This window comes from Mustela nivalis (assembly GCF_964662115.1).
Source record: "Mustela nivalis genome assembly, chromosome: 1".
Classification (NCBI taxonomy): Eukaryota; Metazoa; Chordata; class Mammalia; order Carnivora; family Mustelidae; genus Mustela; species Mustela nivalis.
Window position 1 is genome coordinate 129190304 of NC_139020.1, and position 12060 is coordinate 129202363.

Consider the following 12060-nt stretch of genomic DNA (forward strand, 5'->3'; position numbering starts at 1 on the left):
TATATCTCAATAAAGCTCCGAAAAAATTCACCTTGGGATATATTAACTTTCCTAAATAAAACTGTGAATTCCCTTAAAGAACCCCGTTCTGGGGATGCCAGAACGATAGACGTTTAGGGAACGTTAGAAGACCAGGATGGGAAATAAATTGAAATAAATTGAGAGAACAATTTATTTCCTTCCTCCAGGTGCTTGAATGAGGCCACGCCCTTCCTTCGTTTCCTAGCAACCAACTCCCGTGCCACTTGCTCGCTACCTCAAATCTTTCTCTGTCGTCACTTCCGCCCTATAACAGGAAGTGAGGTCAGAGCCGGCAGCTTTCCCGGGAGTTCGGCGTTTACGGTGTCAGCCTCAGCTGAAGAAGTGGTATTTTCCTGGAACTGGAAGCCTCCCGCTGTATCCGGGTCCCCCCTGGCCGCCTGGTGGTGAGGCTCTAGAGGAGTGTAGAGGTCTTTGAGGTTCCAGAGACCCGCGCGAGAGGAGGGTGAGGCCCGGGGACGCATGGCTCTCGGGGCAGAGTAGAGGACTGGCGGGGGCAACTCTGGGTATCTGGGCATCCCTTCAGCTTAGCTTCGTTTATCTACTGCGGCACCGGGAGTTTTTCACTTCTCCGCGGACCAGCTTGGTTTCTGGAAATTGGCACTTTTCGGCCTCGCTCCCCCAACGTCCCACCTGCTGCCTTTGAAGGAAGACCCTTCATACGGAAGGCTTGTCCAAGGCTCGCCGGGCTGCTGACTCCCAATCCCGCGCAGACCCAGAAGTGATCCGTCATGACCTCGGTGTGAGCTAGTGACCGACTTGTGACACTTTTCAGAGTCCTAGGGTAAATGTTTATATGTGCGAATGGTCGTGTGTGTATGAGTGTCTTTTTTATCCTGCACATTATGAGCTAGGAGAACCCTAGTGTGTTTAACAAGTGTGTTATTTTAGTTTACTTTTATTTAACGTCTCTGCCATGGTTTCTTCCTTGTTCTTGCACGTCAAACTTTATGCCTTCTGTTAGCTGGTGGGAACTAGCACCCTGGAATTAGGCTGGAAGGGCCCAGGAGTCACTGATTTTTAAAAAAAAATTTTTTTTTTTTTTAAATTTTGGCTTGTTCTTTGAGGAGTTCAGTGACCTATTTGATTTAGGCGATTTTTAGTCCGTTTTAAGTTTTTATTTTTAATTATTATTACTTTTTAACAATTTTTAAAGTTTTTAATGTGTTTGTGTCTTACATCCAAGACCACAGGTTCTTCATGGACAAAGACTGTGTCATATAATACTGTTGACCCTCATAGTCCCAAGCACAATGCTGGACGCATAGTAAAGGCTCATTAATTTTTAAATTTAAATGGAAGAAAATACACATTCTAACATTTTCAACTTAATATTGAAGCGGTCTATTTAAATATGGTTCAGCTCCTGGAAAGGACAACATAAAATAACAAGATCTTTTTAGAGAAATGTTTTTAAAACTTAGAGGCTTCCTAGAAGACTAGGTACAGTGCTTTCAGTGAAAGAGACATATGGTGCATCTATCTTTTAGGAAGAGAATACATAAATAATGATGTTTCATTGCTTGTATCTTTTCTTCTTCTTTTTTTCTCTTTTTTAAAATAGGTATAGTATCCTGACTTACTGACCCAGAGGGGCTTGCTGACATTATGGGAAATCAGCTTGCTGGCATTGCTCCTTCCCAGATCCTTTCTGTGGAGAGTTATTTCTCAGACATCCATGATTTTGAATATGATAAGAGTCTGGGAAGTACTCGGTTTTTTAAAGTTGCTCGAGCGAAGCACCGAGAAGGCCTTGTGGTTGTGAAGGTCTTTGCAATTCAGGATCCCACATTGCCTTTAACCAGCTATAAACAAGAGCTGGAGGAACTGAAAATCAGGCTTCATTCTGCACAGAACTGTCTACCTTTTCAGAAAGCAGTAGAAAAAGCTTCTGAGAAAGCAGCCATGCTCTTTAGGCAATATGTGCGAGACAACCTTTATGATCGCATCAGTACCCGTCCATTCTTAAATAACATTGAAAAGCGTTGGATTGCTTTCCAGATTCTGACAGCTGTGGACCAAGCACACAAATCTGGAGTCCGTCATGGGGACATCAAGACTGAGAATGTAATGGTCACCAGTTGGAATTGGGTCCTTCTAACTGATTTTGCTAGTTTTAAGCCCACTTATCTTCCAGAGGACAACCCAGCAGATTTCAACTATTTCTTTGACACCTCACGGAGGAGAACTTGCTATATTGCTCCTGAACGTTTTGTTGATGGTGGATTGTTTGCCACTGAGTTAGAATACATGAGGGATCCTTCAACTCCACTTGTAGACTTAAATAGTAATCAGAGAACAAGAGGAGAGTTGAAGAGGGCAATGGATATCTTTTCAGCAGGTATTTGAATTGGTCGAATTTGCCAAGGGGGGGTGCGCATATATTTTAACTTGAAACATTGAATTGTAGCTTTTAGAAAATTCCATATGTTGAAAAACGACTTTCTTGGTATTTCATACACTATTTATTATTCAGATAGATATAGCCGTCTTTCTTTGGACATATTTAAGTGCCTAGGAAATGCAGAGTGGTTCATTTATTCAAATATTTCAGAAATATTTGAATTCTTCTGTATGTATTAGACACTTTTTAAAAAAAAATAACTTTAAAAAAAATTTTTTTAAAAGTAAACCCAGTGTGGTGCTCAGACTCATGACTCACTATCAAAAGTTGCATGCTCTACCCAATGAACCAGCCAGGTACCCCAAGGCACTTTCTTTAGTGCTGGAGATGGATGGATAATTATGTCCCTCTTTTCAAGGTGTTTATATTTAATGGGGAGATGGATATGATAATGAAAAAGGACATTTCAATGCAGTGTGATTTGCTGTGGCGGTGATAAGCACAGGGTGGTGTTATAGGAGCATAAAAATACTAGTGTCAGTGGTGTGGGTAGAGAGTCAGTAGCAGGAAAGGCCTCTTTATTGGAGGATGGTATAAATTTTTTAAAGATTTATTTTAGAGTGTGTGCTTGCTTGAGTGAGTTAGGGGAGGGACAGAGGGAGAAAATCTTCAAGCAGACTCCCCACTGGGCAGGGAGCTTGACATTGGGCTCAATCTCAAGACCCATGGGATAGAGCCTGACTTGAACTGAAACCAAGAGTCAGATGCTTAACCGACTGAGCCAGCCAGTCACCCAGATGATTTTAAGAGAACTGAAAGAAGATTGGGAGCTAACTATGGCAAAGGTAGCTTGTTTCAGGCACAGAGTGTTGCTTATACAAAGACTTGAACATCTGAGCACGAGGACATTTTAAGTAGTTTGTTTTATCTGGAACATAGAATGTAGAGTGTGAGGTAAGCAGGCCCCAGATCAGAAAGGGTCTGGCATGCCCATGCTACCATACAGGGGCATTATCAGATATATAGTTTAGATAAAAGCTGTAGCACGGAGAGTGGATAGCAGGGGAGCTACCTTATAGATGGGAAAACCAGCTAGAAGTAAACTGTCATAGTCAGAAAGGATAGGACCCTGACAAGCTTAAAGTTGTGACAGAATTGGAGAGGGAGTGGAATAAAGAATACTTCAGAGATAATTAATAGGTAGAATTGTTAGGACTTGGTGATTGATTGGTAGGTGAAGTCAAGAACACTCCTTTCACCCCGGCGTGGGAAATTGGGTGGATTGGCAATGATGGTCACTGACATAAAAGAAATGGGGGAAGAACAGGTAAAGGGGGTGAGAAGATGATGAAGTCTCTGTTAGGTATGTTGAGTTGAAGGTGTCTGGGGGATATCCAGGAGAAGACGTACAATAGGCATTTGGTTATAAACGTTTGTTGCAGAGAGAATTGGGATGGAGGTGGAGATTTCGTAGTTACCAGGAGATAGATAGTAATTGTAGCTAAGGGAATGAGTTTGTAACTAGGAAGTGTTTGTAAAAAAGTGATTCCTAAGCTTTTTTTGGATCCCCTTAAAGATTTTGATGCAATCAGTGCCCTTCTTCTCTAGAAGAAAATACGATGCATTAATATACATTATTTCACATACCCAGACCACTTCAAGCCAGGCTACAGATTCTAGATTCTTTATGAACTTTTGGGAAGAAAATCGGCTGAAAATGGTATCCTGAAGAATAACCGTGTGAGCTCTGCATCCATGCCATTTTTCATGAATTTTGCCAAGATTGGGTTTATCCCCCTGTAGGATTTCTGCAAAGAAAACGTAAATTGAGCTGTATTTTAGATTATGTAGGAAAAGTAACATAATTAATGAAGAAATGTATTTCATTGAGGGTAATGAACAAGAATTGTTACTACAAACCTGTCCATTCAGCTCACTAATCTGTGTCCTGAGATAATAATGAGCGGTATTTTTTGATAAGCTAGGGTTATCCTCCAGGCTGTGTAAATAACAAGATTAGAAGTGTAATTCATCAGAGTCCTGACTTTTTTTAAAATTTTTTTTTTAAAAGATTTTATTTATTTATTTGACAGACAGAGATCACAAGTAGGCAGAGAGGCAGGCAGAGAGAGAGAGAGAGAGAGAGAAGCAGGCTCCTGCTGAGCAGAGAGCCCAACGTGGGGCTCGATCCCAGGACTCTGGGATCGTGACCTGAGCCGAAGGCAGAGGCTTTAACCCACTGAGCCACCCACGCGCCCCAGAGTCCTGACTTTTTTTGACCAGTGAATTTATCTAAATTTTTGGCAAACCATTTTTATTTTTAAAATTATGATTTTATAAATAGGATTCTTTAGCTTAGAAATTTGATCACTTTTTAATCTTGGGATCATTTATAGGCTTTTTTTTTTTTAACTGAGGTATAATAGGTACATATTACATCCCTGTGACTTATTTATTTAATAACTGGAAGTTTGTTGGAGTTTTAAAATTTCAGGGGTCGATGCAAAGTTTATATTTATGCTTTCTGTGTGCATTATAGTTTCATAAACTTACTCATCATTTTTTTTTTTTTTCCAAACCAGAGTCTACACCATAGAGGCCCTTTCATTTTTTTTGAAAGAGGTGGGTGGGATCTGTCCACCTCTCCTAAGATTTGATGTAGGCTCTTTGGCTTTTGAATGTTACTTTTCTCCATCTTGATGGATATCCTTGGTTCCTGGCTGCTAGTTTTAGAGAAGGTATATATTCTCTGTCTCTGGTCATATAAGTGGGCAGGACCCTTTTCCTGGAGATCTTTCATTCATTTGCTTGACAAATATTGGAGTATTATCTGTTATGTATGAGACACTGTGTTGTTATATGTTGGGGGTACAGCTCTGAAAAAGACTGATGAAGTTTTTGCCCTTAAGGAGCTTATGTTCTAGTGGGGTAGAAAGAGAATAAACAAGGAAAGAAGTTTATTTTCATGAGTGATAAGTGCTGTGATGGAGTTACGACTTTTAAGGTTAGGACAAAGGTTGGTAGACTACTTAAGATAAAATGGTCAGGGGCACCTGCATGGCTCAGTGGGTTAAGCCTCTGTCTTTGGCTCAGGTCATGATCCGAGGGTCTTGGGATCGAGCCCCACGTTGGGCTCTCTGCTAAGCAGGGAGCCTGCTTCCCGTTCTCTCTCTGCCTGCCTCTCTGCCTACTTGTGATCTCTCTCTGTGTCAAATAAATAAACAAAAATCTTAAAAAAAAAAAATAAGATAAAATGGGCAGAGAAGACCTCTATGAGAAGGTGATATTTGAGCTGATACCTGAATTATAAGGACTTAGTGTTGATGAAGACACTTTGAACAATATGTTCCATAGGGAAATACCACCTAATAACACCTTTTCCAGAACAATATTCTAAAAGTTGCAAGAAAAAAGTCCTATATTCATCTCTATTAGTTTGCTAACGCTGCCGTGATAAAATATCCCAGACTTGGTAACTTAAAGAAAAATTTATTTTCCCTCCATTCTGGAGGCTGAAGTCCAGGATCAAGGTGCCAGCAGGAGTCATTTGTCCTGAAGCCACTCTTTTTGGGTTGCAGATGGCTGCCTTCTCACTGTGTCCTCACATGGTCTCTTCCTTGGTGTCCCTTCTTAAAAGGTCACGTATAATAATGGACGTATGACCTCATTTAACTTAAGTTACCTTTTTAAAGGCCTATCACCTGTATTTAGTCAGGTTACAGGTACTGGGTGTTAGGGCTTAAATATATGAATTTGAGGGAAAGAAGAGAGATAATTCAGTCCATAACAAACCCCATTTAGTTGTAAATAGTTAAATGTCGCTATTTTTTTTCTGACTTTTTACATGGAAATTATTTCATACTTAAACATTTTAAAAACTTGCAGAAGAGAATCCCCAGATTCACTTGGTTTGCATTTTGCTCCACTTGCTGTATCACCTATACATTCTTTTTGCACTCCAGCCCACCCTCATGATTTTTTAATGATTAAATTACATATATTGTGGCCCTTTGCTTTTGAATACTTGAGTATATATTCCCTAAGATCCTAGTCTCTTACATAACTCTTACATAATTGTATGTTGCAGTTATCAACTGCAGCAACTTTAACATTGATAAAATAATTTACAGTTTTAATTCTGTTTTTGACCCATTAATGTCCCTTATAACATTTTAACTGCTCCAGGACAGGACCCAGTCTAGGGTTTGGTATAGCATTTAGTTGTCCTCTCCCCTTAGCTTCCTTTGATGTGGAACATCTTCATAGCCTTTTTTTTGTCATCATGACATTGACATTTTTGAAGAATACTTCTCTCCTTAAATTTTAAAAATAATTTTTGTACTTTTTATTTTAAGTGATAGAAGTTGCAAAAATAGTGAAGAATGCTTCTCCCAGTTTCCCTGCTAGTGATATCTTATATGACTAGTCTGACCTCAAAATCTGGAATTGACAGTAGAGCCTTTTTGTTAACTAGATACAGACTTTATTCAGTTTTCACTGGCTTTCACCTGCATTGTGTGTGTGTGTGTGTGTGTGTGTGCAAGCGCACACATGGGCTCAAGCAGCTCACTCCACCCTTTTGTTTTTTCATAGAATGTACCTCATTCAGGGTTTGTCCGATTTCTCCTTTTGATTAAATTCAGGTTATTCATTCTCAGTGTACTGTATATGTGATGGTGCATTTTCACAGTATTCTATCTAGAGACATACGGCGTTTGTTGGTGATGTTAATTTTGATCACCTGGTCAAAATCTTGCCTGATTCTCCCCTCTCTAGTTACCTTCTGTTTTTTTAATCTCTTGCAACTAATAAGGAGCCTGTGGGAAGAAACTTTTAAGACCATGCAAATACCCTGTCAGTCATCACAACTTCCTTCCTGATTTGGCATTCATTGCTGATTATTGCCTGATGGTTGCAAATGATGATTTTCCAACTCTAGTACTTCCTCCACATTCACCAGAAGGCCCTCAGCATTCTGGCATACTCAGGTGTTCTCTCTTTCCCCTCATTTTTTTCTTTTAATTTATTATTGGTAACTTACTCATTTTTGCACCCAGTTTGTCAGTATTTTTTGGAGGATTTTTGTGCCTATATTCATCAGGTAAATTGATCTATAGTTTTCTTTTCTTGTGATATCTTTGTCTGGTTTGGTATCAGGGTAATTTTGAATGAGTTGATAAGTGTTCCCTCTTCTATTTCTTTGGGACAATTTGTGAAGGATTATTAAGTATTTTAACATTTGATAGACTGAAGCCTCTGTTAAGTGTCAGGCTTTTTTTTTGTGGAATGTTTCTTTCTTTCTTTCTTTCTTTCTTTCTTTCTTTATTTTATTTATTTTTTAAAGATTTTTATTTATTTATTTGACAGAGAGAAATCACAAGTAGACGAAGAGGCAGGTAGAGAGAGAGAGGAAGGGAAGCAGGCTCCCTGCTGAGCAGAGAGCCCGATGCGGGACTCGATCCTATGACCCCGAGATCATGACCTGAGCCGAAGGCAGCGGCTTAACCCACTGAGCCACCCAGGCGCCCGGAATGTTTATTTTTAATTCTGTTTCTTTACTTATGAGGTCTATTCAGATTTTCTGTTCTTTTTAAGTCAGCTTTGGTAATCTGTGTCTTTCTAGTAATCTGTCCATTTCATTTAGGTTATCTAATTTGTGGGCATACAGTTGTTCTAAATACAGTTCTTTTTCGTTTCTGTAAGGTTGGTAGTGTGTCTCTTTTTTCATACCTTAATTTAGTAGTTTGAGACATCTGTCTTCTTAGTAGGAGCCTGTCAATTTTGTTGAGCTTTTCAAAGCACCAACCTTTGAGTTTGTCTATATTCTCTATTGTGTTTTATTCTCCGTTTCACAGATTTCCATGCCAGTCTTTATTATTCCTTTCCTTATGTTTGCTTTGGTTTTAGTTTACTTTTCTTGTTTCTTAAGGTTAAGGTTAGGTTATTGTCCTGCACTCTTTTAAAATACAGGTGTTTATAGTTACACATTTCCTCTCAACACTGTCCTAGTTGCATCCCATACGTTTTATATGTTGTGTTTACTTTTTCATTAATCGCAAAGTAATTTTCAAATTCCGTTTGATACTTTGGTTATTTAGGAGTGTGTTGTTTAATTTCTACATATTTGTGAATTTTTCAAGCTTTCTCTGTTACTGATTTCTTATTCCATTATGGCTTGAAGGACTTGATATATATGATTTCATTCCTTTTAAACTTACTGAGGCTTGTTCTATGGCTTAGCATATGATCTAACCTGAGAATTGTTCCATATGTACCTGAGAAGAATTTGTATTTTGCTGTTGTTGGGTGGATTGTTCTTTTGATGTCTGTGTTAGATCCAGTTGGTTTGTAATGTTGGTCTGGTTTTCTCTTTTCTTCTTGCTTATGATATTTCTAGTAGTTATTTTAAGTCTTTTATTCTAAAACTTGACACAGATTGGTAGAGATTAATTTAAGAACTTTATTATGTGTTAGGAACTGTTTTAGTCCTTGTAAATTATTGAGCAAAATTAGGTGAAAATCCTTTCCTCATGAAGTTTGCATTCTAGTGGGTATACTAGATGGTAAAGAAAAAAAATACATGATATATTTAATTTGGCAGTTGGTGCTATGGGGGAAAAATAGCAGGGAAAGGGAAAAGGGAATATGCAGAGGAATAGGCAAGAAGAATAGGGTAGTTATAGTGGTGGGGCTTGCAATTTTAAACTGGATAGTTTACATAACTGCTAATATCCTAAATTACATTTGATGAAGGATCTTAAGGAGGTGGAGGTATAGGTGGACATTTGAGGGAGTAGCATTCTAGGTAGAGAGGCCAGCAGATGCAGAGGCTATGAGCTAAGGTTATTAAGGATGTCTGTAAGACCTGTGAAACGCAGGTGTGCCTGGGTGGGTTAGACGGTTGAGTGTTTGATTCTTTATTTCAGCTCAGGTTATGATCTCAGAGTCATGATATCAAGCCCCACAGGGGGCTCCACATTGAGTTTGGACCCTGCTTAAGATTCTCTCTCTCCCTCTGCCACCCTACATCCCACATACACGTACACTCTTTCTCTTTCTCTCTGTCTTAGAAAAAATACTTGTGAAATGCAGGTCATACAATGATGCAGTGAAACTGCTTTGTCCTTTTTGGAGTGTAGATAGATTTTTTTTGTATTCCCTGTTTGAAGATTATGTGAGTGCCTAATGATTTGGTTATCTTTCCTTTTTCTATTCTTACACCTATACTTCATAGCATTCTTCACACATTTGTTCACTGGTTTATTTTATGTCTGTCTTCCTAGAATGAAAGCTTGATGAGGGCAAGGATTTTATCTCTTATATGCACTGCTAGTGTCTAGTGTATAGTTGACACCTAATAACTTTTAGTTTGATAGTGAATAAATGAGTTGTCAGATAATGACTTTTCAGTTCCTTATGGACTTAATTTCTAAAGTAAGTCCATACTTAAAAAAAACCACCTTTCTTGTAACTTGTATTCTATCTCTAAATATATATATGTATATATTATATGCAAACATACTCATTTTAAATTAGAGAACTAGGAAGTAATTTTATTTGATTTTTTTTTTTAAGATGGAGAGATAGTCAGTGGGATTCTTTTGACTTTACACTTTCAGAAACTAAAAGGCAACAGAAACTGATAAGGCAATAGACATTTTCCTTGTTTTGCATGATCATAGTTGTATGTTGCATTAAAATTTTTAATTCAGTTTACTTTGGGCTTTTCATTTTGAGTTTTGTGAATTCTCTCAATACTTTATCTGTATTAAAGGTATCTTACATTGCATTTTTAATGGAATTATATCTGTTATTTTGCAGGTTGTGTTATAGCTGAGCTTTTTACAGAAGGTGTACCACTGTTTGATCTCTCTCAACTTCTGGCTTATAGAAATGGACAGTTTTTCCCGGAACAAGTGCTAAATAAAATTGAAGATTGCAGTATCAGAGAATTGGTAACTATGCTAGAAGTATTCTCCATTAGGTTTTAATAGAATTGTGTTTTCACTTTTGCATTAGACAACTCTCTGGAATTTTATGCATCTGGAACAAAGAAATAAAGCCCCATAGACAATTATGAACAGCCTTTTTAAATTTACTTTGTTAGGGAGAAGTGTATAATATTTTACCTCTTTTCAGGCACAGAGCTCATTTGATTAAATTTTATATGTATATAAAACATGCCTATTATACATACACACATGTCTTCAGCTCTGCTTTGGACAGGTTTGGGAGGAAGTAAAGTGGTGCTTGGAGATTAGAGATACTATCTAGAATAGAGCTTGCTAGTAAGAAATCAAGAAGACTTATCTAAAATGAAAGAGACAGGAAACGTCAACTTGAATATAATACAGTAGTATAGGGCCATTTCATATAGAAACAGCTCGTTTGGTATGTCTTTCTTGAGGCTGTTCTGGATGGAAGGCTATAGAATCACTAATTAGTATAGCAGAAGAGAAGTGAGGAATTTTGTGGGAGGTCACATAAGCCAAAAATCCACCTTACTGTTTGAGGGGATCTTTATTTAAAGTCCATCAATACAGTAACTGATGGCTTTAAAGATGATGACTCTCAGTCATGGAAAGTTGTAGTATATTAAAATATTCTATAATAAAGTAGGGAAGTATAGAATACATTTTAATTTCTCTTATAAACATTAAATTTATTTAAATATTAAAAAATAAGATGTTTTAGAGGAAGCCAGTTTAGCTCATGTTCGGTGAACTGTGCACTAGTTGGTGTACCTGGCTGTTCTGTCTTTGGGTATGGCACTCATTTGTCATGTTACATTGGCTAAGGGACTTCTTGAATTTGGGCCTGTATTTTCTTAACTGTGGAAGGAGTGAATCTGATGAATCTTTAGAGCTTAATCTGAATGTAAAAGGAATTCTATTTAAGTCACTTCTGGTATTTATAGTGCATATGAATCCTTGCAAGTTCAATGGTAGGTGCCTATTTGGAATATAAACAGAAAACTCAAATAACTAGATATATTTTTATGATATTTTAAGTATTTAAATAATGACTGATTGACTCTGAAGATGTAGGAAAAATTAAACTATGCTCTGTTGAAAGAAAATTAGTTCCCTAAGATGTCATAAAACATATAATAAGTTCAAGTTAGGTACATTTCCTTTCTAGGGTTTGTAGGATTTAACATCTCTTACACTACTTGAGAAGTTTAAACCACTGATCCCCTTTTTGACTAGATCCTAGAACTACACTTAAACCATGTATTCCCTTGGACTTGTGGTATTAAGACTCTAAATCAGAACTCTGATATGTATATGGATTTTAGTGGTACTGTGATTCTTTTCAGAATCGTGTGTAATTTTATATGTAAAAATTGTGTGTATACAATTTTTTTCTGGAGAAAATCCCATTGTTTTCTTTAGCTTCTCAATGGTATTACCGTACTCAAAAATGTTTAAGAATCCTTGAGCGGTGGGCAGTAATGTATTACTCACCTGTCTTAATAATTGGGGAATACTGAACAGGGTATATCTCTTTATGTGTCTGGGCCATTTGTAATACTATGTAATATTACAATAGTAATTTGTAATTACTCTATAATTTTCTGTTGCTTTCTAGGATGGTAGTAGAGTCCCATAATGCTTGTAGTCAGGTTCTGAAAGTAGCTTGAAAGGTGAAGATTGAGAAGAGTTGGAGTTACCTCA

General features: G+C 37.6%; 1 protein-coding gene across 2 annotated transcripts in view; it reads left to right on the top strand.

Annotated features, from left to right (window-relative positions):
- Positions 1-274: 274 nt before the first annotated feature.
- The window catches only part of PIK3R4 (phosphoinositide-3-kinase regulatory subunit 4), a 79747-nt gene continuing 67961 nt past the window's right edge, over positions 275-12060 (top strand). Inside the window, exons 1-3 of one of the 2 annotated variants that reach the window (XM_082684254.1) lie at positions 275-823; positions 1604-2380; positions 10205-10338. In XM_082684254.1, coding sequence (XP_082540380.1) covers positions 1648-2380; positions 10205-10338 — 867 coding nt within the window. In that variant the 5' untranslated portion in view covers positions 275-823; positions 1604-1647. The remainder of the gene's footprint in view (positions 824-1603; positions 2381-10204; positions 10339-12060) is intronic. The other variant, XM_082684255.1, reaches the window with a different exon arrangement.